This window comes from Myripristis murdjan, chromosome 24, assembly GCF_902150065.1.
Source record: "Myripristis murdjan chromosome 24, fMyrMur1.1, whole genome shotgun sequence".
In the NCBI taxonomy this organism is placed as follows: domain Eukaryota; kingdom Metazoa; phylum Chordata; class Actinopteri; order Holocentriformes; family Holocentridae; genus Myripristis; species Myripristis murdjan.
The window spans coordinates 8,619,169-8,644,462 of record NC_044003.1 but is presented as its reverse complement, the minus strand read 5'-3'; the positions used below and the strand labels follow the sequence as shown (position 1 = coordinate 8,644,462).

The 25,294-nt window shown below is 42.0% G+C and overlaps 1 protein-coding gene across 2 annotated transcripts; it reads right to left on the bottom strand.

The window, feature by feature from the left end:
- Nucleotides 1-234: 234 nt before the first annotated feature.
- LOC115356102 (uncharacterized) lies at nucleotides 235-23,470 on the bottom strand. Of its 2 annotated transcripts, XM_030047115.1 has the most exons (24): nucleotides 23,262-23,470; nucleotides 22,872-22,946; nucleotides 22,396-22,519; nucleotides 22,144-22,246; nucleotides 19,262-19,375; nucleotides 19,052-19,168; nucleotides 16,845-17,005; nucleotides 14,165-14,311; nucleotides 13,495-13,597; nucleotides 13,001-13,129; nucleotides 12,382-12,567; nucleotides 11,328-11,581; nucleotides 9,914-10,559; nucleotides 9,501-9,823; nucleotides 8,952-9,057; nucleotides 8,442-8,549; nucleotides 6,466-8,025; nucleotides 5,683-5,805; nucleotides 5,447-5,575; nucleotides 4,934-5,126; nucleotides 4,533-4,657; nucleotides 4,032-4,222; nucleotides 2,573-2,706; nucleotides 235-2,331 (listed from the first exon to the last, which is right to left on the bottom strand). In XM_030047115.1, exons 1-24 carry the CDS (start codon nucleotides 23,278-23,280, stop codon nucleotides 2,099-2,101), a joined length of 5,403 nt encoding a protein of 1,800 aa, XP_029902975.1. In that variant the 5' UTR covers nucleotides 23,281-23,470; the 3' UTR covers nucleotides 235-2,098. The 2 variants fall into 2 exon arrangements, with proteins under 2 accessions (XP_029902975.1, XP_029902974.1); XM_030047114.1 differs by having other exon boundaries at nucleotides 9,501-10,559.
- Nucleotides 23,471-25,294: the final 1,824 nt, after the last annotated feature.

The window sequence follows — 25,294 nt, the reverse complement described above, 5'->3', positions numbered from 1 at the left end:
AAGTATCACCACATCAAATCCTCCTGTGAACTGGCAAACTTTTAACCTTTGACAACTTGGCTTAATCCATGTTTTCATACTTTAACACAATGATAGTGAATCCATTTATGTACTTAAAATGTACTAAATTTCATGCTTAACCACTAGAAATTGGCCAGTGATGATAACTTCATGCCTGAGTGAAAAACATTTGTGCCTCTCTAGGATGTCTTTAGCAAGGATACAACACAATCATGTGGATTAAAATATTTATTATAAAAAGAAGAACAGACATGACATAAATAGCATGATTTAGGTGAAACATTGCAAGACTTAGTCCAGACTGTTACAGTACATTAAGGAGGCCCAGACAAGGTTAGGACCGTTTCCACTTCAGATTACAACCAGCTAACAGGCTGACTTTTACTGGGCAGTTTCAGTCTGCCCTTACATAAAGGCTCAGAGTTCCCACAGTCATACTGCATGACTACTTCCACTTAAGACCTGAGGTTTAGATCACACGACAATCCCATGCCTTTAGACTATCAGTTTAACAAAAAAAAAAAGACAAAACAAAAACATGCAAAAGGTGCAGCAGGATTTCATGCAAAAGGAAATGTGAGAAACACAAAAAACACCAACACAAAAAATAAGCAAGTAAATACATGGGGGTGATGAAAGTTTCACAATTCTCTCATTTCAAGGTGGCAAAAAACACCGGTTTTGGCACTACTGGAACACCTTTCACAATGCTGAGCAACACACACTACTGTACAGGTATTCAAACAAGGAAAAAATTCATATTTAAAAAAAAAATCCACGCACACAATGCTCTGAGGTTCAGTTAAGGAAAGTAAACAAAAGCTGCAAAGAAACTGAGCTCAAGAAAACAGACAAACAAAATTTCGGCGGGTAAATATTGTCCATGCAGCAGTTGCAAATGGCAGTGCCTGTTTCCACAGACTGAACCACAGTGATAGGCATTTCCAGACCAATACTGTGTGTCACATGACTCACCAAGAACATACATTTCATTTTTTAAATTTTTCTTTTTAAAAAAAAAAAAAAAAAAAAACACACAACAAAACGGGTGGACAAACCTCCAAACTAACTTGGCTCTAGTGGAGAATCAATGCACGAGAAGGAAAACTGACTGAAGAGAGCAAACAACTGAGAAAGAGACAGACTCGGCTGGTCGCCTTGAGTATCAAATACTGCTGAAGTGATACGAGCCACAGATGACTGGTCTATTTGGAATGATTCTCTTTTTTTCTCTTTAAATGAAACTGGGAGTTGAGATTGTCTGTACTGATGCAAGCTTCACAATCAATGCAACTTTCATGTCTACATGGAACAAAAATATTATTTGCTTTTTCAAAATTTAGTTTAAAAAATTTATATAGATTTATATTAGACTAATATTTAATTTGGGTCAGTACATCGACCTTTTTCTTCTGTATGTCCCTCAACTGGTTACTCTGGAAATGAGATGATGGCAGACAAAACAAAACATGATTAAGCCCATTTTCCACATCTCCAGATTACCATCTTATTAGCTCTAGTGCCTTTATCACACCAATCAGTAAGGAATGCTTTAGAGACGTCCATTTAAATTATTCCTGTGCTGTGTTTTGAGGCATATGACCAGCAAACCAGTGATCCAGCGTGAAGGGTCAAGATCTGGGACTGAGGTATGCATTCCCAAGACTGGAAACCTAAGAAATCCCAGCCAGATGATTCTACAGACAATGCCATCACCTGACCAAGATTTCACAAAAGTCATTTCATATTGGCCATGCTGGCAGATACTGATCAGTAAAATTGTCAAGGCATAAACTCAACAGCAGGGTAATATTTATCTGCTGGTGTCAAGAGTTTCCATTCGGACATCACAAGTGGACACACGACGCACTGACGAGGATAAAAATGACTCTTCAAAGAGCCACCGATACTTTAAAAAAGACAAAGACAAACACTTAAAGGGATTATAGTGGCTCAGACCAGAACCATGGCACTGGGAAGAAGAGCTGTATGTCTATATATGTCTATATATTGCACTTGGGGTGAGAATATTAGCCATACGTTACACAGGAGTCGGTGCTGCAGACCCGAGTCCAGCTCAGAAGCACTTCCTGAAGACAATCTGTGGTCCAAATTCCTCGTATTCTTCTTGACTGATCCAGGCGGGGGCGAAGGTCGGCAGGTTGGCCAGCACTGCTCCTCCGCTCCACACAGAGAAGTCTCTGTCTTTGGGGCTGGAGACACGAACGCAGTCCACCAGGTCTGCAGGCACCATGCCTCTGATTTCAGCCTGGAGCCGCTCGGGCAGGCCGGGCAGCAGGGTATTTCCACCTTGGCAGAGGAAATTCACTGAGGATTATTAAATTAACTGGAACAGAATGCAATATTGCAGAAAGGCTGCTGTGTTATCGACCTACAAATGCGAGTGTACCGTTTGAAATGCATTCCTCAAAACGGACTATTTCCATGGTTTACAAGAAGTTTTTTGCAAGTTGTGGTTTCTTAGTGAGACCAGTTGCTTAGCTGAAACTACCATTTGTATGAAACATCTTAACCAAAACCAACTTGTTACCTGACAGAACAATGTTCCCCAGGAAGCCCCGCCGCAGGTCAATGTCTGAACCGAGGATCGACTTGAAAACGCTCTCATGCATCCCGTACTGGTCACGTCCAATCAGCTCAGGCTTAAAGAGAATCTCAGGGGCCCTGGGTGAGCGAGAGGAAAGCAGGTGACTCATCTGAGAAGTCAGCTGTAAGAGGCATTTGACCTGTCTGAGTCGTCTGCTGTGGAAGGTGCAGACACATGATCAGTTGCAAAACAGCTGTGCATTGGTTGAGCAATCATTTTCCTATGGCGGGAGCAGCAGTGGCGCCCACCTCAGAGGCAGCACTACCTTTGCCAAACAAAAAACACTCAAGTTCACAACCCAGCCACTGCCTAAAAGCTCAAATTATTTAAAATCAACCCTGCATGTGAAGCTGAACTCCCAAAGCACTTTGGATGAGATCGTAGCTTTAGGCGATGTGAAGTCATGCAACCTGCATTTCTGAGCACCCTGAAGTTTATACTTCATTAAAAATGTATCAGTGCTGGGAGACAGTGCTGCATAATGAAATATTAGGTTGTCAGACCGGGCTTCTTTACACATTAACTTGCCAGACCTGTCTACATACTGATCACATAAAGTAATCTTCAGAGGTAGTTGGTGTGTTGCAATAGTTAGCTTTAGGAGGAAGCGGCTGGCCTGTTAGATTTGCTTTGCATGGAGAACCTGCTGATCAGGCCTGCTCTGTAGTCTGAATTTAAAGATTGCCTTGATAAGACAGTATTCAGATGTAGTTGAAAATAATGGAGGGACCGTATAAATAAAATTGTGTACAGGCAGAAGGGCAGCTACCATGTGATCATGATGGCTGGAAACATAAATTTAATCTGTTTCACTGTTTTATTATAACAGCTACACAGCAGTGTCTCTTGAGCTGCTAGCAACTTAATGTCTTGCCCAAGGACATTGCAGCAGTGTAGATGTTGGCTGTCACAAAGGCTTGTTCACAGGCCTTGACATAGACTCTTTTCCAAACTTAGATCACCACATCACTACACCGCTTTCCAGCTTTAAAAACACCACTAAGTTTATTACAGTAAAGACCCTTCAAATAACTTTTTGATGCTGGCCAAACTAGAATAAACAATCTTTCCTGCAGTAGCCAAGATACACCAGCTGGTGGCTAATGTTCAATGAATACGCCATGTTTTTTGGAGGCTGGTTTGCTGGTCACTTATGAGATGAGATCGCACTATGTTGAAAAATATTTAGCAACAAGACCTTCACATTAAGACAATTGACCCTTTTTGAGCTTTTAGGCCACTGGGCAATATCCCCCAGAAACTTCATCCTGACAGCCACATTTATAACAAAACAAAAAGTAAAACTGATGTTCTGCAGTTTCAAGTGGTAATAGAGCCCTTGGCGACCCCGACTCATTTGCTTAAGTGTTAACGTGAAGCAGGATGATGGTCAGACAGTTACCTGAACCTCTCCGTGCTGAGGCAGATAATCTGGCCGTCTGGCATGGTGTAATGCATCTCTGCACTGGACGGCCCCCCGTGCTTCAGCTCCGCTTCATAGTTCAGAGCCACGCAGCAGCACTTCTCCTTTATCTCCCTGACAATCTCCATCTCTGCAGTGGTGCGCAGAGAGACGCCCTGCTCCTGCAGGAGCTTTGAAACACAAAAAACATAACAAATGCCCAGATAAGTGCATCTATGGAATAAAATACTCAACCCAAGCCAATTCAGCTTGCACATTAAGAGGCCCATGAACACAGCAACAGATACAGGACATAAAGGATTCACTGCGTAACTGAGACACTCCCATCCATTAAACTAATGCAGTTACAACACAAAACATGCTTGCCATCTACATTCAGATGCTACTGATAGAAGCTTTGTCCATCTATATAATAAGTTCATCATTACCTACAAACAAGGGATGTCTAAAAACTAAATAAATAAAACAAGAAATACATACCTTTTTAAGCTCCATAGTAACATCTACACCAGCCAGAGGAAAGCGCTGCACAGCATGAGGTAGGCAGTAGCCCTCAAAGACAGGCACACTGTGGCTCACTCCATCCCCAGAGTCAAAAACCACCCCTGCAATTAAATTAAAAAAAAAAAAAAAAAAAAAAAAAAAAAAAAAGTGAAGGAAAATTTGGTTTTCACAGAGCAGTCAGTACATGAGAAAAATTACATACTGACTTCCAAGCCCTTAAGTGCCACTTCCCTATAATCCAATAACAAATTTTAACAAAGGGTTTATGATAGAAGTATTCATTCATCTTTTTTAAAATCTTCACATGTGCAAAGTTTGCTTCAGAGGTTGATAGACTTTAACTGTAATGCATGAAAACAATAAAGTGACCACGTTACCTGTGGATCTACCTGCTGCGTACAGTGCCAGCACCGCCTGCATGGCCACATACGTGAAGGGGACATTGAAGCACTCAAACATGACCTCCACCATCCGCTGCCGGTTTTCCAGCGGGTTCATGGCTGCCTCGGTCAGCATGACGGGGTGATCCTCTGGATCCACACACAGCTGCTGGAATGTGTGATGCCAAATCTGAAACCAGGACACTGTCATTAGCTCTGAAGGCTCAAACAGTAGGCTTGTGTTTGTGGGAACGTTGCCAGTAACACTGCCTTTTGACGAGTGACAACTGCTAACAGGCATCTATTAGCGAGGCACTTAAACCCAAATTGTTCCAGCGGAGCGTTTCAGTGACAACAGAAGAATGTATGAATGCAAAACAGAAAAGGTGGAGGAGGTGCTGCTACCTAAATAAATAAAGACTTCCATCTAGCCTAGGTCCCTGCAGGCGCTCACCCTAGTTTTAACTGCAAAAGCACATCTAATGTACCATCCTTTGCATTTCTGCTTACTTTCTCCATTTCATCCCAGTTGCGGACTATCCCGTTCTTTATGGGATGCTTCAGAGTCAGGACCCCTCTCATGTGCTGGGCGTCATGTCCAATGTAGGTCTCCCTTTCGAGGTCACCATTCATGATTTCCTGCCGAGACAAAACTGCTGATCAGAGAGGCATGCCGCACGTGAAGTAATGTTACTATCTGACTGTTTTTCTAGAGAGACCGCATACTGAACAAGCGAAGCCATTACCTCATATTTGGGCTGCCCGATTATTGTTGGGAATATAATCGTTGGGAGGTCTTGATCTGCAAACCCGGCTTTCATCAAACCAGAGCCAGTGTCCAACACTATGGGCGTCTTAAAGTCTGTTATCTGATATTAAAAGTGAAAGAGAATTAATTCCACCAAATAAAAACAATACTGGTGAACATGCTTTTATGCACTAATCACAAAAATACTTGCACACCTAAGGGTTAAATCTAAGGGCTTTTTTGTCCTTGGACCAAATAGGTGAGAGCCTGCGTTTTTAAAATTGTAATACCTTTGCAATGAAAACATTTAATCTTTCCACATTAAAGGGTATTCCTGTAAAATTTGTTATGTACCCCATATTTAATTCTCACATTCTCCCCCCCCCCCCCCCCCCCCCCCCCCATATTACTACCAAGCTTACACAAACTGGTCAAAAATGATCACCTCTTTGTCTACATTTTCCTTTCATTACTGAAGATTTAATACATTTGACCATTTAATTTATAAAATTTATAAAAGTAGGCATAATCAAAACTGACAAGGGACTCTTCGAGTGAGGACTGTTTAGACTCAACTAACAAATGTGGAAAAAGCTTGTAATTTAATGTTTGGGTCTATATGGCTCTGAGTGGTTAATTATGTACCTGGTCCAAACAGTTCTCATTTTCAGTTACTGTAGCATTATTTCCAGATATTAAAATCTATGCAACCAACATAAGACATATTAAAGTGGTTCCAAAAATTCTGGAAAAAAAGAATGTGAAAAAGTCAGAGCATTACAGTGCTGCTGATGGTGAGCTGGACCTGGTTCACAGGCAACATGGAGGCGGAGATCCTTGTGGCTTCAGAGATCTGAAGGCTATAGGATGTTTCTTCACCGAGCTCATATCCCCCACCTGGGTCGCATACAGGCAGCTCAGGAGGCACTTGGGATGGTGACTGTGGATTTGGAGACTCGTCTGCAGGATCGGACGTCAGGATTGGTTCCTGAAGGACCGTCTGTGGAGGACCAGCAGACACTAGCACCAAGGTCGGGCTCTCTTTGCTTTCTGTAGATATTTCGAAGGAGTCAATATGGCTATTGGACAACACTGTGCACTTCTCATCTAGGTGATGGTTATTATTGTTGTTATTGGTGCTGTGTTCCTTGACATCTAGACTGAGACTGTCAGCTGGAGTCTTGTTTTTTCGCTCTCTGGGTTTTGGTGGAGCATCTGGTGGATCAAGTTGCACAAGATCCGGATCCTGAGAGACTGAAGGCACGCCTGTATTGACCGACTCTGTAGAATGAAGAGTTTCATGTTGTGCAAGGTTGTCGCTCACAGGAAGTGATACCGTCCTTGGTTTAGGCACAGGAGGGAAGAGTGATTTACCACCTGGGTCGAATGCTCCATCATCAGGCCTCATTTCAGGCGTCAAGGAAGCTTCCGGTTTGCAAGTTGTATCATCTTTCCCAGATTGTCCATCCAATTCCTTCTCAGGCACGAATTCCTGAGGCTGTATTCCCACCTCTTCAGAAAAGTCCTTCGGCTCAGAAGTGCTATTTTGTGGAGTTACAGTGGGTTTAACACCAGAACCATTAAGATCCTTCAGATTACACTTTGCGTCTGTATCATCTTGACAAAGGGAATCTACAGGTGGACCCAAATCCGGTGGTATTGTGTCTTTGGCAGTGTCTAGACCTAATTCTATGTAAGCGTTTTTGGTTTTACATGTATCCTGAGTCAAAAATTGATCCAAGATAGTTGATGTCAAGTGCTGTGAGCTCTGACTTCTGCTCCGACTTCCTGATAAAAGCTTGTCACAGAGCGCCCTGTCCCCCATAGTCTCATTCGTCGCCTTCTCCATTATAGAACATTTTACAACTTTCCTGGTTGTGCTCCCGTGCTTCTTGATTTTACGCTCTCGGCCCAGCTCTTTCTTGAGACTCTTCTCCATCCTCTCTACCTCCCTTTTCTCCTTTTCCAGTTGTAGCCGGAAAACCTGCCTCTCCTTGCTTGTACTTGAGGGCCCGATCGCCTCAGAAGAGCTGTTCCCTGGGGGTTCCTTGTTTGGGTTTTCCTCACAGCGTCTGAGCTCATGGATCTTCAGGTTCTCCTCCATGATTAGCTCGTCAAGGATGTTAACTTGCCTCAGCTCGGTCAGCAGATCCGGCCTGCTGCAGGGTACCGCTGAACTTGCCGTAGTTACGCCTTCACTATAGTCCCCGTTATCATCGGAGACCTTCGTTTCACTTGGAGAACCTGGTGTTTTCAGTTCAATGAGCTTCTCTGATTCTGCAGGGATGAGACAGTCTTCAAGACCAAGTACACCAGCTTCAGCCAGTTCACTGGGAGACATCTTTAAAAGAACAAAACAAAACATAAATTAAGAGTTTAACAATGGCAAGAGTTCTTTTTTTTCTTCCGCATACTGGTCATTGAACAAAGCTCAACCACTTCCACTATTTTTGAAATTATGCCATTTGACTCCTGAATGGTTCTTTGTTTCTTACCAAAGTAGCTGGCAAAGTCAAACTATTCAAAACTAAAACTGGGTGGTTCAGTTATTGCAAGTGGAAAATGCAATGTCAACATAATTGCGAGTTAGTGGGGAAAGGTATTTTATAACTGAAGTAACAGTCCATGGCATTTGCATTTTCATGTTGTTTGTCATTTGCCACTGAAAACATCTGCTGTAACAGGGTCTCCTGCCCTGTTAGACCCCCTGCTGGTTTATATTCCAAATGTGATCTAGCATCATAACGGCAAACGTACCGCACTAAGCTGGTCCTCACTGTCCCACAATGCCCACTGATTCTCTCTGCCTTCTGACCTCAGGAGGACATCCAACATGGCCTCCTGAGCCAGAACGTTCTCTTCTTCCTGTGGCATAAACAAATCAAATTAATAAAACACTTTATAAATAACTACAAAAAGGACAATTGATTGCATGTAGGGAACTGGGTGACTGTTGTGGCAGCTACACTAAAACAAAGGGATTAAAGTCTGGAACTAGATACAGAGGCAGTTTCAGAATATCAAAACTGCTGCCTGGTAAAGCTTTGGCAATAAGTAAAATCTTTAAAAATTGACAATGAATGTAGGTTGTAGCTACACAAAATCATGTGCTATTTTATGAGAGGGGTAGAAACACAGATGCATAAATGTGTATTGTGTCTGATTAATTAAAAACAAAAGACTCAATTTAAAAAAGCCACGTTTCTTGCCACATGTTGAATTTACCAATAGAACTCGTTTCTCCAGTTGAAATAGCTGATATCTCACCTCTAATATGACATCAGCTCTGTCCAGCATCTCCTCCACCTGCCTCAGACCCTCCTGCTCCTTTAGATCCCAATCCTTCAGGGAGACATCCATCAAATTACTTGTGCTAGAAAAAAAAGGAACAAAATTCATTCTTAGATTATTTTTTTAATCCAATTCTTCAGTCCTTACATTTTCAATCACTGTCCACTGTCAAGTACGCTTGCAGAATTCATTTATTTGACGTGACTGATGTTGCTGCATATTTTGTAGCATTATGAGTTATGCATGATACTCATTTTTCGCATGCTTTATGCCTGTAATTACTTTGATCTCTGCTTGCCCTCTTTATTTTCCCCTCAATGTCTGCAATGTACGGTAATTAAACTGTGTCATTAAACCTAAGCAGTAAACTGGTATACTGTTTTATCTACTCTGCTAGCCAACAAAGAAAACTTTAGTGTCTGTCTTCTTGGGCTATGACTCATGAATTTTTGATGCAGTTTAAATAAATTGAATTTAAAACCAAATTGAATTTAAACCCAGCCATAAGGCAGATGGTGTTATTACCCATCACAAGCATCTTGATGTTGATCATGGAGGTCATACGAGTCCCATAGGAGAGTGGGAATCCCCTCTGTAGCAAAGCTGGACTTCTCTCTTTCATCGGTTATGGTGCTCGACAGGACGTGACCTATGGGGCTCAATTCTGGATCCTCAAAACTGTTTTGGGAGTGTAATATCCAATCTCTTGTCCGTGGCCCTTTGGACTGCACGCTGGCTGATGTCTCCGTCTGTGTTGGCTGGTCTCGGGATCTGCTGGACTGGTCAGCATTAGGGTAGATGTCTGATGAACCAGAGCGTTTTGGGTCTTTCAACTGTGCTGGCGAGTTCTGTGTAATGGTAACAATGTATGAGTTTTCCAGGTCATCCACAGGCAGGCTAAGCCAAGGATTACTGGGAAGCGTAGCTGACCGCTTTACCTTGATCTCAAAGTTGAGGGAATCCACAGAAACTCTGGGGATTACGTGGATGCTGGCCCTGGAGGAGTTTCCCACAGAGCCAAAGTCAAACTCGTCTCTGTGATCTTCAGAAGTGGAAACACAGGAAAGGTTTTCTTCTTGAATCTGAGGCTGCCTGGTGGCAGGTGTGACTGACTCCCTGGTTCCTGTTAATCTGGGCAAACCTTCCCATCCGTCTCTTGCCCCCCCAGCGTCCAGGGGGCTGCCCCCCGCTCCATCGAAGCCCGAGTCAAATGAGCTGAGAGACGAGGGCTTGCCCTCAGCTAACACCGTCCCACAAACTGCAATGGAGGGGGAAGCTCCAAGAACCGCTTGTTGGTGGGTCACTTCCTTTCCAGTCTCCCATTTGGTGATTTCAGAAACAGAATTACGACAGTGTATATCATCCTTTAGGCGGTGCTCTGATCTGGCGTGAGAGTTTGTGGAAGGATGGCACCCATCAAGGCTGTCCTGGGCGTTCTCAGTTGGTCTGCTTGTGCCCTGGTCAGCATGGGGCTGGTTTTCATGTAAACTCCTAAACAAGTCGTACTGCCACTGCAAAGCCAACTGGAGGTCACCGACTGCCACCACCCCAGGACAGCTCAAAAGTTTCCTGAGGGTCATACACCTGGTAGGAAAATACAACTGTATTACAAACAGCTAACAATAACGCAGTATTTGGGGTGATCAAAAAAAAAATTAAAAAAAATCTGTGTGTATCTGGGCAATATGGTTCCTACTAGACCCATTTGATCAGTTTCTGTGTTAAAAGTTGGTGTCACCAACATGGTGGCTATGGTGCATTTATTCTAACATGTGTCTGAACTAACTAAACAAATGTTTTGACAGGAAGGACCTTCAACATCTTTGTAGAAAACTACCAGTCAGAAAGGTCTAGTCTAGAGTGTCTGGAATAATAAACAGGGAAAAAGGGTTACTACTCTGTCAAATTTTTCCATGAAAACCTGTTGAATTTGACAGATCTGTATAAAAACATAACATGTTTTTTGCTTGACCAAAACTTGAACCACTTCAGATTTGGAGTTCTGATTTATGTTCACTACTGTTTTATTCTGTTGGAACAAAAAAGTTAACATGCATTCAATGTCTTACTTTCACTGTAAAGCGGGAGTAAACTTTGCATAAATACAATAATTTTTTTTTTTTTTTTAAATTGTCAATAACCTTTTTTTTTTTCCAAACTGAGGCAGACAAAATTCCATAATATTTCATCACTTCTTTTAAGAATATATTACATTTCTAGATTTTCCCTGTCTGAAAAAGTCAAATGTTTTATTTATCATGTGTATTGCCATTAAATACAGCTAATGATGATAAAACTCCTGGTGACTGTATTTTGTTATATGAAATCAAACCTTCGCCTATGCTTTCTCACCGTTCGGAGAGCTGCTTGCCCGCCTGCTGAACGCGGCTGTCAGGGATGACATTAGAGAGATGAGCCAGGTGAACCAGCTCCTCCATATCTGGAGCAGGGTTTCTCTTCAGGAAGGCAGACAGTTTCTGCCTCCACACAGGGATTGTCCCACCGCTCCTCCTGTGCCGCTGCCTGGGGACGCTGCCTGAATGAACGCCTGACAGGAGCTCCTGGAGGAAGTTCTCACACAGGACGAGACTGTACCATCTGTCGGCCTGTTTGGAAAGAGGTAAACAAGTGCAAGATCCAGACTGTGTAAGTGCTATTTCATCAACCATTCACACAAATTCAACTTCGTCCTTTGAAAAGTAAGGATACACTGATTCTGGTAGCCATATCGGTGCCAATACTGGGCTAAAAATTGAGGCTTGGTATCAAAGATTTTACCCATTAGAGTAAAATCAGATACAAAAAGCCCGAGTTAATATCTATGATTGAAAACTAACTTGATTTGTGTATGTTTGGCAAAAATAACCTTGTATTTCAAATGGAGGGACAAAGAAGGATTTCACATACATTTTTGTCCAACGTTCCACAATTAAAAAGGTATTCTGTTTCTGTATTGAGAGTAATAATTTTAAGAAAAATCAAAAACAAATCTTCCATGCATCAGCCTCTTTTAAAATCGACAGATCGGTGCACCACAGGAGCAGGAGAGCAAACAAAAGAAAGAGGTCTTTGGAAGAACACAATCAGAGAAAGCCTTTTATTTAAAAGGTGGAACAAAAAGACTAACGTTTCAATGGTGACTGCTTCGGCTCTAAAGATGCAGCCGACATCGAAACGTTAATCTTTTTGTTCCACCTTAAATAAAAAGCTTAATCTGATCACGTTGCTCTAAAGACCTCCTTCTTTGTTGTATTATTATTTATGTTAAAAGGATAAATTCCCCCCAACCCAATTAGCAGATTTCTCACTTTGGAACTGAGCTTTGGTTCAAAGAGTTTGTATTCACCATTTTACACCAAGAGACCAGAATTCTCGGTCTAAAATCCTCCACTACCCCAGCACTCGCCTTGCTGTAGTGATGATAGTAGCTGCAAACGGCTCTGAGGGTTTGGTACGGTAACTTCACAGCCGAGTGGAGCTTCTCCTTCAGCCTCTCCAGGTCCAGGACCCACCGCTCCCTCGTCTGACCGTCACCAAACGGCAGAATCTCTACGAGTGTGTGGATCACATCCTCAGCACAGCGAACCAGCGCCTGGGAGAGGGCGGGAACGGGGGCTGAGAGACTAGATATCACGTTTTGCCAATGCTGAGGTTATTTGCTGGGACAAATTAACTGCCAAGGTGTGAAAAATAACACAATAAAACTCATCAACAAGGTCATGAGATGACTAATAAATGATCTCCTATGCTAATTATGTAGGTACGGGCCTATAGAAATTTGGCTCGAATGTTGAAGGGAAAGGGTGTGGATCAAAGTGTTTATGTCAGTGGGTTTAGATATTGAATCAAATCAGAACTGTGAAACTTATAACTGGCTCAACAGTAAAACTCTGGGCATTGCAGAACCACCTGAACACTCGATTAAACTTTTACTATAACTAAACATAAACCTGCAACTTCTTAAATGTTTAATCGTTACTAACTCACTGTATCTCTCTGTAAAAGGAGTAGAGACATAAAAGTACCATGGCGGGTGTGTAAACGGATGCTTCAAACTCTGATGCCGACATTTCTGCTTTTGCAGCATCCTTGGCGATTTCAAGTCTGTAAGGCTGCAGCTTTTCTTTCAGGAGAGTTTCAATCTGCTCTGTGATCTGCAAGCGGAGGTAAGGACGCCGTTAAGAAGGAAATGCAAGACTTAGTCCACAAGAGGAAAACTGGGTCACCAGAGACTTAGCTTTCCCTTTACTGCTTAAAATAATATTTGTAAAAGGACTTTACAAAATAATCCAAGCATTTTAAAAATACAGCACGACTGACACAATCATTGACAAATTACTATAAGAAAGGTTGAATCCATGAGGGCCCACTTGGAGCAGAAATCACAGAGGATCACAATACTAAGTCACAGCAATATTGTAAGACTACAAACATCCAGTTAAACAAAACTGTAAGTAGTGCCATTAAAATTAAACGCATATTTGGCACCTTGGGCACCAGCCACCACCTTCTGACGTACCTGCAGGGCTTCTTCACGCAGCTGGAAGACCTGCAGCTGCATGCGGGCCTTAGAAAAGGCCTGCTGCCACAGGAGCTCCACTTTCTCCACAGCTGCAGTTATCCTTTCAACACAAAAAACCACCTTGAATTACAGGACTGCAATCATCAGTTGACAGCTACTTAGTGAATGCTTTTAAACAAAATAACTTTGGGCAACACAGTGCATTCATTTCCGTATCCTGGCAGCACAAGCAAGGGTTAGACTAATACATGGGGCCGATAATGTATCACATTATCACAGATATGTTTGTTCCACCCAAACTACATCAGTATAAAACAGTGTGCAAACACTTGCAATGAGCATTTTCTTTTGAAATCCCCCCCCTTTTATTGTTCAATAATGTTTTTAGTAAATTAATTCTCCACTTAATAGGCAGAAATGTATTCCAGAGTACCTGAAGAGTTTCAGTAGAGCACTTTAGTTTCCCATGATGGTCTAAATGCCATTTAAGATGTGTTGCCACAGCGACAAAGACACAATTCTAGAGGAATCTTGAGCACTTGTAATTTTTTTTTTAGCATAAAAAGGATCATTCTTGAGGACATGAGAAAAATGTGCTTGAATATAAAAACCCATACATGTTCAACCCCCTTTTCTAAAATATACTTTACACTCTGCCCCTCAGTACCTGCTGTAGTTCTGCAGCATATCGAAGGTGGTGTGTGTGAAGAGGGCGGTGCCGGCCATGGCCTGGTAGCAGGGCTCCTTCTCAGGGTAACGCAGCTTCTCCACCACGAGCTCGCAGTGCCTCAGCAGCTCGTCCAGGCCCAGCTCCCTGCACAAGGAGACGAACAAGCATATATACTGTGTGTAATTGAGATGGTGTGTGTGTTCAAAAGAAAAAATAAAATCCGTCCTAAAACTTTAAGAGTCCCTCTAAATCCTGATTCTAATCTAATCCTCGAGAGCCACAATTTTTCCCACCAACTTTCAGAAACTATTTAGAAAGAAATCCATGGTAGAAGAGAGAAATTTCTCCAACAGAGCTCGAGTTGGTGACTGTTCCTGTCCAGTCAGTTTGAGTGGGACAGAAATCTCAAATATACAGGCCAGGTTGGGTCAGATTTTTCTCCACCCTGATGAGTGTGTGTGTTTTTTATGCACACTTACGCCTGAACCATGAGGAACCTCTTGCAAAAAAGTTTTGACTCACAGGAACCACAGAGCGTTTTGGGTACTTCTCCACCCACCGTGTACCTCGCTCGACCATCCCTCTCATATTATGGCCTCATGAAGGTGGCACCATTTTGTCATTTTTGGATGGATTTTCCTGATAAAGCCTCATGATTTAAATCCATGCTTTTAACCTGAAGGCAGCGGGTGCTAGGTGATCATGACTGCAGTTAATGAGCAGCCTCAAGGAATTTCTGCAACATAAATGTCAGGTACTGGGGCTCTGGCTTGTGGTTTATGTCCGGGTTGGGCAATTTTAATCAGGCTTTGGGTCGGGTTCAGCATTTTGTTCTGGTTTGGGCTCGGACGAAATGTTCTCCGCTGCAGGCGGGTGCAAAATGTCTGGCCTGACTGAAGCTCTACACCAATAGAGGCTTCAATAAATCACAATGCAATGCCACAATAAGATATTATCACATTCACGTCCATTCTTCGGTTGTCAAAAGATATTCTGGCAAAAGAAAATCACCAACTGTGGTAGGCTGAGAGAAAGTGGGTACTCCAAAAGGTAAATTGCAAAATAACTTCTGGGATGCATAGAAAATTAGATCCACAACAGTGTAAAGAGCAGCCAAGGGTGGATATATTTTTTTTCCTTCAAGGTCTGTAACCGCTTCTGGAAAAAATGTACAGTATTCCAACTGGCAAGGGAACAAAGCCCACCTGAATCTCCCCATTTGCATCTGTCTCACCATTTCTACTGTCTCAGTAAAGAGGGGGGAAAAGCCATCCTCCTTTAAAATAGGATAAGCTAGTGGAATAACATTCAAAAAAGGCATTTATTATCATTACACTGAAGAAATACAAAGTATGCTGAGTAAGCCAAACTGACTACAGGAAAGGCTTCAAGCCCCGAGCACCAGTTAACACTCGAAGGTCACGAATTCACATGCTTACCGCACATCTTCACACACAAAAACATGAAAACCACAAGACTTCAAGGATAAGGTTTCCGAGTACAACATGCAAACCCGGAGACATTTACCAATCCAGAGCGATGGATTTCATTGCCTCCCTGTTTTGTTATTTAGGTTGAGCTTCTGTATGTAAAGCCCTGGCTCAGAGTCACAGGAAGCCATTTAATACCCACTGGAAGAATGCTGCTCTACCTGAAAGTAAAATCCTGTCTTGCTAAAGGGGAGACTCATCTTGTGTTGAGAAAACAGCGGAAATGCTTTCACAAATACAAAAAAAAAAAAAAGTAGGACATGCCCTGTAGAAACTGCTGGTTATTGCATTTGTGTGTGGTGGGAACTGTATGTCCGAGTAATCTTTAAACTCTCAGGTGAAGGCTAAAGGCTAAAAGGTTAAATCAATGTAAGAGCTGCAAAATGCTTGTACTGCAATTTTAGTTGCAACATAATACAGATTTGGGCATACTAACAATGCAGAAACACTTCATTTAGTATGTGTGCTCTAGTTGGAACGATCAAGATACCGATGCAAAAGTAAACTGCAAAAAGCGCAGTAAAGCAACTAAGAGTGCAAAGAGTGATAAATAAACAGATTTATAGTGTCATAAAGCATTGTAAAATAATCCATAATTATAAAGCACAAGAATTGGGAGGCAAAATTCATCTTGATTATTTCACTGAGATGCTGTGATTACAATTATAAGTCCCAATAATGAGGCTAAAAATATCTGGTGAAATAATCAAGACTGGCATTTTTGGCAGAACAGGGCTGGGTATCGCTCAGAAATGTACTTTTATGATACCAATTTTATCACTTTTATAACATCTATGGATCTAACTGTGTTGTTCATGTATGCCTATAGCTCATGTTATGTTATGCAGCATGCTTGTACCAAGACCTAATAATGATGGTGATTGGCTGTTTACTGGCTCACTGATGCTGATGAGATTTACCCCTTGGGTATTGAAACTTTATTGTATGTTTCTACTGTTGCTGCTGGAACACCAGAATTTCCCTGGTTGGGATCAATAAAGTATATCTATCTATCTATCTATCTAAATTTGCTACCGAATGTTCGATACCATGGCATTTTTCAATAATCTATAGTACTGAAGCAATTCGGTCGGTGCCATATCTAAATTTGGCACTCAGCCTAAAGGCAGAACTGAAGCCAAATTATGTAAACGCAGTTGCAATATTTCAAACTGGGAGAGCCTGACCTCCTCAGCTGCAGGAACCTGGCTTCGTTGGTGGAGCAGAAGTCGCGCAGCTCGGTGAACGAGGCGGGCAGCGGCTGCCTGGACAGAGCCTGCAGGGTGGAGATGCAGGCGGGCAGCCGCTGGACCACAGAGAGGAACTCCTGCACAAACACATCGATCTCCTGCAGAGGGGAGCAGAGAAACCACAGGCACTTTAGTTAAAATCACCAAAGACATCAATGATTTATCTCCTCTTCATTTAATATATGCACATGTGAGTTTCAATGTAGCAGTTTGTGCAATATATTCATGGCGCTGTCACACTATGCCATGTATATCTTTGGTATTGATATTTACTGTACTCACTTGTTGCTCTGCTAAATATTTTTGCATGAGAGGAGGAAGAGCAAAGTAAGAATTTCACTGTCCGGTGTAACCATCTGTTTTACCGTGCAAATGACAATAAAAACTTAAATCTATTGATAATACAAAGAGAATCTTTCTGCGATACTGAAAGTTCAGCTCAGCAGCCTGGGATGTGCACCAACAGCAGCAGAGAGACTGAGAAGTTGCATAACACCACCAACACACACTGGTGCACGCGGTGGAAAACATCACATGTGTAGCAACAGGAAGGCATATGATAGATGATGCTGCAAAATGTTAAAAAAATGCAATCCCTCCTGCTTTTGTAAACCTTGGAAATATAGCTATGAATGAGCTTAATTGTCAAAAAAAAAAAAAAACGTTTCATTTGGCCGAGGAACCTTAACCTACAGGTCCCTCGATCATCTTTCACCATTTTGATTCTTGCGTTCGCTGTCTAATTGTAATGCTTCTGATATATTGAATATACCCCCTCACTGTGAATTTGCTGATTAATTCAGACGATTCATTTAAAGTGGACAGGAACGCTCAGTGCCTTCAGCTCCATGAGAGACTGTGTTGCCAACGCTGCAGACATTCAGAGCACCGCCGGGGTTAATGAACACTGTCAACATGGCCGAATGCCCTAGTTGAACATGATTGAATATAATCTAACAGAGAGAGAGAGGGAGAGGAAAAGAGAGAGGGGGCCCCTTTCACTTGCTAATCAGGTCAGCTGATTACGCGAGGCATTCACGCAAGCTTCTCCAAGGTAACTAACAATAGACGCAAGCCGCTTGGACGGAGCTCATGAATGGATCCGCAAATGAAAACATCTCCTCGCCGACTGTGCAGCTACAACCTCTCAAATCACAATCCCCGATGACAACGTTGGGCTGGAAATAAATATTTTTGGCCAGTTGTACCCTCAGTGTCGGAGGTCAGAGATGAGACAAACATGTTTGTGTAGAGAGTCAGAGACGAGTTGTGTGCGTTTTTTGTGTGTGTGTGTGTGCCACTACTGCCGAGTACAGCAGGACAATGCTACTTTGTGCTAAACCTTCTATTTGAGTTACGCCTGATCATAAGACCCTTCATAAGTTACCCTCTGAATCTCTCTGCAGCCCACACTGTTCTTCAATTACATTCAATTCAAGTGGGATTTATTGGCCTGAAACGCAAACGCACTTACTGCCAAAGCACATACACAACACAAATATAAAAGGTCAACAAAAGAGGAACAAGAAAGTAATTCTCAAACAAATTAAAACAGATCCCATTGGCAAATAAAGTGAGGACAATGTTTTTTTAAGCTTTTCATTGTTTGTCCTTGCTGTTAATGTGGCACACCCGCCTGTTTCTCCAAAAAAGGTGTTTACATTGGATAATGCTTTAGTTCCCTGGCTATACACAACTTTCAAGGTTTGTAGACTTGTTTATGTGGATGCAAGATGCATATTTTATATGACAGCATACTAGGGCCAGTGCAGGGAGGAATAAGAAAGTGGTACATTTACGAGAAAAAAAAAACAACTCAAATTTATGAGAAAAAAAAAGTTACAAATTTGCAAGGAAAAACTCAAATTCTGAGACTAAAAATGCATATATTCTGAGATTAAAGTGGTAAATTTTGAGGAAAAAAAAACTCAAATTTGAGAAAAAGTATTTTTACTCATACATTTGTGAATTTATAATCTCAGAATTTCATTTTTTCATGTAAATTTACAACTTTAATCACAGAAATTCTGAGTTTTATTCTCAGAATATCACCCGTCCCCAGTTCCATATTTTTTTTCTCCTTCCTACAGTGGCTCAATACGCCATCGCATATTTTATGCATATGTGTCAGATCAAAACAGCACCTTAATGAAGGCGACCCAGCTCTGATGACAGTAGATCAGGTAGCCGCCCAGAGATGCCGTCAGCTGGCTGCGGTCGATGTGGCTCGAGAGCTCCGACACTTCTTTCAGAAGAACTTTCTGCACATCAAGAGATCAAGAGACGAGTGTTCGTTTACTAGAAGTTAAATCTCAACAAGGACATAAATCAACGTATGTTTTTCTTCCATTCACCTTGAAAGAAGCAGTGCAGGTCTTTGACGGGGCCAGGAGTTTCAGCAGCAGTTTGACCACATCTTTCTTTTTGGGTTGGATCATGTACACGGTGTGGACCGTCCTCTTATGCAGCTGCAGAGACCAGAGGGACAGAAAAATCAGCGGAATGTGTCCGTTAAATTAAACGTTCATCCATGACATTTTTAATCAAAATGCTACCAAAACAGCCTCGATGAGACGGGATGGAATTTTTGGGGAGTTGAGCTCGTCCCCCACCACAGCAGTTTCCAATTACAAAATAGAAATGTATAAACACGTCTGTAGTCTGCATGCTTGCTGAGATCAGCCAACAACTCAACCACAGAAACTATAAAAGCTCTCTTCTGAGAAGCAAAGAATTAATCCGAGCGCCAAAAATCAAAACCACTCGGATAATTTATCACTTAATGCAATTGCGCTGAAGCTTTTCTATTCAATAACAGTTAAGTGTGTGACCGACGGGGCATGTGACCACTGCCTTTGACAGCTCTGGTATTTCATCCCCCCAACCCCGTCCCTCCCTCCCCACAAGAGGAATTCCACTATGACCCGACCAAGGAAGTGACGCACTTGGGATTATACACTGAAGATGAACACAAATAAGAGCTCTTTAAACTGATTTTTTTTTTTTTTTTTTTTTTTAAAAGAGAGCTATGCTGCCCGCCAGGAGGGAAAATCACAATCTGATCACGTCACCAGAGTCATGCTGTGTGCACAGGACCGTCAGCTCTGGTTCAAGTCAGCATATCTTGAAAAATGATCCGCCGCAGAAAGAGCTGTAATGCAAAAAATTCACCCAATGCAGTAAACCTAAATTCCAAAGCGGGACAGCTGCTGAGAACAGCTGAGACCCGACAGATTCACAGTTTCTGGTGTGTTCACTTCTCCACCCAAAGAGTGAAACAAAAAATACGAATCAGCACTTCGTCCAGAGAGAACTGGACATCTAGAGATGCTCGATATTGGATTTTCTGTCACTATTTTCCAATTTTTTGGCCAGCTGCTGATACAGATGTATGCACGTATTTTTTCCATCTAACTGGAGAGAACATCAAGTCTCTCCTGTAGTGGAATTAACATTATTATTATGCCTGCTCTTATTGTGAAGGCCCACTGGCAGATGCAGACAAAATACAAAGCTTTTCACAATATACACATTCACTGGGCAAAATAAGAAAACTACATCAGCTTAGTTTGTGCAAATCCTGCCATATTGATTATTTTTAGATAATTTTCTCATTTCAGACTGATAGATATTTCATTTTAGAGCCGATATCAGCCGATACCTATGATGCGCTGATATCATCATGCGCACTACTCACAAGATAAGGATTGTCTTAAATATAAGAGAGCTTCCTAGCTTCCTATTTAGGTGGCATTTCTAGTTGGACAGAGAAATTTTTAAGGTTGCAGGACTGTCTCATTCGAAAGCTTCTTTTTCCAGGTCACTTCCTCGATTTTTAAGTAAGCTTGCAGTAGCTCCTTAGCCAGAATCAGAAATCCCCCAAATGCCTGGCAACATCAACTAAGAACTAGAAGAAAAGCAAAACCTGTCCAACATTCATTTCAATTCACGGCGGACAGAAGTCGCCACATAGAGAAAAACTTTTCCCAGATGTGAACTTGAGGTTGCAAAACACACCATCCGACATTTCGAGTACATTTTATGTGAAAATTAGGTAATCACATTCATTTGCTCTGGCCCACGGAGTTATTTCTGGAAAACAGCTGAGATTCTTTTCAGCGGCTTGAATGTGCCCGTGGAATTCAAAAGTGGAAAACAAGCGAGGAGCTGGGAACTCTGTGCACGTCTGAGATGGAGCGGGGATCTCCTGCTGCTCTGCCCCTTTAGGTGCACAGCGATCACGGAGCAGCTGACCATGAACCAACCATGTGCCGTGCACAGACGATGCATTTTAAGATAGTTCAGCTTAAGATATTTATAGGTAAAAATATGAATCCTGTTGGGCAGAACACGCAGCAGACCATGTAGGAGCCATGAAGAAGTGAATTTTGCAGTAGCACTAATAAGGTTTGTGATGGATTACACTTTGGAATTGTTATTTATTAGGGTTTCTGATTTATTATTGGGTGATCTCTGATTATGGTGAGATTTGGGTCACATGGACGTGGACGGTGACACGCAGATGATATTAAGCACGTGTTCACCCGTGTGAGAGGGTCACCGTGTTTTAGCCTACTTTTGATCACGGTGATCACTTTGATTCTAGTTTTGTGCACATTATGAGTTGACTTTTTTCAGTGCTAAAAGTTATTAAATGCATTTTTGGATCTCTGAGAATCTTTTGGTAGCCAAACCAGACCCGACCTCAGCCTCTCAGCAACTTTCAGTTTGTTTCCTCAAGTCGCAACCGGCTACATGAAGAGTTTGATCCCAAAATACTACAAACTCTGGGGGACAAAGTAGCACAAATTCATCATTCAAGGTCTGTTAAAGATGAAGATGCAGTTTGTTGATTTGATATTGTTGATATTGTCATCCCACTGGCCTGTTCTGAATTAAATTAGGAGGAAATTGTTTATTTTGACACTGGGATCTGGCCGTTTGAATATAAACCTCATTGTCCCACCACAGCGCCACCACCAGGCCCCCAAGCTACACACTCTCTTGGACCCTGCTCGGTTAAATTTGACAAACATTGATGTATGAATGATGTATTTTTAGATTTGTATCCAGCATCCACAATAAGCTTTGGAGACAGGAGGCTCAAGAAAGCACTCTCCTTTCGTTTTTAGTCCCACAGCTTTTGAAATCAGGCCGCCGGGTGGATATTCAGTTCCACAACAATCATGGAAACCTGCCACAGGCCAGTGCACACAGCAGGAAAATGACATGGTACCTCAAGGAGGAGAAGAGTCTCAGCGATGAACCTTGAGGCGGTGAGCGAGGCGTTCCTCAAGTCAGCCACCACTGAAACCAAGCTGTCCTTCTCCTGCTTTTTACTGTTGTTTTTTTTTTTAGGGAAAGCGAGAAAGAGAGAGACTTATTGGCCGATGAATACATCTTTGTGTTTATACATTATTATGTAAGCTTTTCACATTCTTTCTCTCGCCTCGCTGTGCTGACAATAAGCTCCTTTGACTCCACGTACTTGTGTAGACACAGAAAGTAGTTTACAAAGTCCACCACTTCTGCTTTGCTGACATCAGAGGAGAGCTTGGCCTGCCCGTCCACCGGGAACACGATCAGAGGGCAGCCGTGTTGATCGAAAGCACCTGTAAAGCCAGGAAACACATAAGTCATCTCATATTTGCAATCTTTGATGCAAAAAAATGACACGTTTGGCATGCCAGAGCATCTTATATTCACATTTAGCATCTTTAGAAGAGGATTTTTTTCAGTCTAGTCAGTAACAAATTAGTCAATTCAATAAAAATTTACTTCATCCTAAATTTCTCTTTCCAGAAAAAAATGCAATAATGACCAAAACATCAAGCTTTAATAAGTTTGGAAACAGATTAAAAAATACTTTACAAAGCTTGCCATTGATTAAAAACAAATTTCTACGCTTAAGTGCATGTGAGGATGTTTGGGAAAGTGAGGATGGTGGTGGTGGATTATAGCTACCAGGGAATAACACTGCTCCAGAGCTGAGCACATGATCCGCAGGCAGAGGCAGGGCGCGGACGCACTCCTGGATGTCTGCAAGGGTTTTTGGTGGGGAAATGATTATTTTTATTGAAAACATGCCCGAGAAGAATTTTTCCTCCCCGCCGACATGTCCAGTGGAAACCAATCCAACAAATTCCTCGCCGCCCATTAAGCCTGGCGGATGAGCAGGAGGCTACAAACTGATGAGAACACACACTCTCTCTCACACATACACACACACACCATAGGAGGTTACATTGGTTTATCGGCTATATTTACAGATAGGCACGGTGGTTAGCGCTGCGTAAACGCGTAAAGGCAACACACTCGCAGCAGCTGCACTTGTTTCTGATGTTTCCAGCCTACCTGTTGCGTGTCGGCTCATCTCGAAATCCCCACTTGCATTTTTTTTACCCCGCAACTATGTTTCCCACCGGCAGTGAAGACGCGAAATATCCCTTCAACACCTGTCCTCAAAACGTGGGGTATCAACAAGCGGCTTTACTGCGGGCAAACAGAGCCGGGACACCGCCGCTGCTCCTCCGCCATGTTGCGTCCATTCCGGGGCGGCCTGGCCGAGCAAATCCCGCTGGCAGGCGGCTGCGGGCTGCTTTATAACCTGGGATATTGGATGGAGAGGGCGGAGAAAACACACAAAGCGAAGAGGGAGGGAGAGTCGTGACACTCATAAGCCCCCTTTTCCACCCACAGAGAACCGGTTCCGTTCTGGTTTGCAAAGTTTGAACTGTCCTTTGCATTTTTACCAAATATACAAACGGGGAAAAACTGGTTCTCAGATGGAGCCAGAAAGTAGTTAGTTCTCAAGTTGAAGTAGGCTAGAGTGAGTGTGTATTATTTTACAGGGAAAGATGGAGATCACTACAAGGAAACTTTATGGTGCCAACACTAAACAGACTTCATTCACACTTGCATACGTGTCTGCAAATAATAATAATAATAATAATAAAATAAAATTATAACATAAAAAAAAATAAATAGAGCTTATAATTCTCAATCTGAACCCTGTCAACTGAATTTCCCTTTGGGGATGAATAAAATTTTATCTATCTATCTATCTATCTATCTATCTATCTATCTATCTATCTATCTATCTATCTATCTATCTGTCAGGCTCAGATTATGATGGGGTCAGGCTCTGTGCTGCAGGTGACAGCAGCACCCATGATGCAACTGATCCACCTCCAAAAACTGGTCAAGATGCAGGCCGGGGCCTCAGTTTGCACTTTGGTTCCAAGAATCTGTGAAAGAACCAGCTGGAGAACCAGAACTTTTTTTTTTTTAGTTGAAAGCATAACAGTGTGAAAAGATCATGCAGGACTTAATTTTAATTTTATTATGCACTCACACACAGGTTATGAAACTCTTGCACAGGCCGACATCAGTATCAAGGTCAGAAATATTTTATTGATCCCTGAGGGGAAATTAGGTCAGCTGCAGCTGCACAGATTCTCAAGAGAAGAATACAAATAAGGATAAGTGAAACTGAGCAACAGAAGAAGAAATAAGAAATATAAAAATATGTGCATCAGAAATTTGTAGCACAGAAGAAAAAGTATGTGCATTATATAGGATTATGTGCATTAATCCTACAGTATTTACAACAATAAATACAGAAAGAAATTGAGAATGTGTAAAAAGTAAACAGTCATCGATATATGCTGCATTTGCAATGTATATTAATACACACATGTACATACACTGTGCATGTGTATATGTACAGGATGTAAACACATGTTTCATATAGTTATTGCATTCACAGATGTGTGATTATTTAGCAGGCTGGTACAGTATGTGTCAATATTTCCTGTGTGTGTGGGAAACAGTGAAGTTTGAATTAAGCCCTGCGTGGCCTTTCACACACTGGACTAGTCTGACAACATAGCTGAGAATTAAACTCACCGAGAGCTTGGCTTTAATGTTGAGTAAGATCAATTATTCATTATTCTGGGCCGACGCGAGTCCTCCCGCTTGGTGTCAAAGAGCTCCGGTGTGGCTACAAAAAAATTAAAATGTGGGTTTCTAAAGACAGGAAAGTTGTGGTTGCTAGGACTCCTCTCATATATTAAGAGATAAAACAGTCAGAGGGGGAAAAAAAACATTGGTTTGAAGGAGAGATTGTGCATGTGGGAGTTATTCTCTTAAAAATCTGTTGAACAAAAATCAAAACAAATGCTCTTATTATGATCGAGTGAGACCTGATTGACTTGTGAATCCCATGACTCAAAGGCCTGGATGCGATTCAAATCCAGTTTAAACAAAGGTAACTGAGTGGACTCGCATTATCACATTGGAAAAGTGGATTCATCTGTGTCCTCAGGTAACTGGAATCAAATCAGCAGACTATGAGGGAAAACACTGTTCCAACTCAGAGATTATAT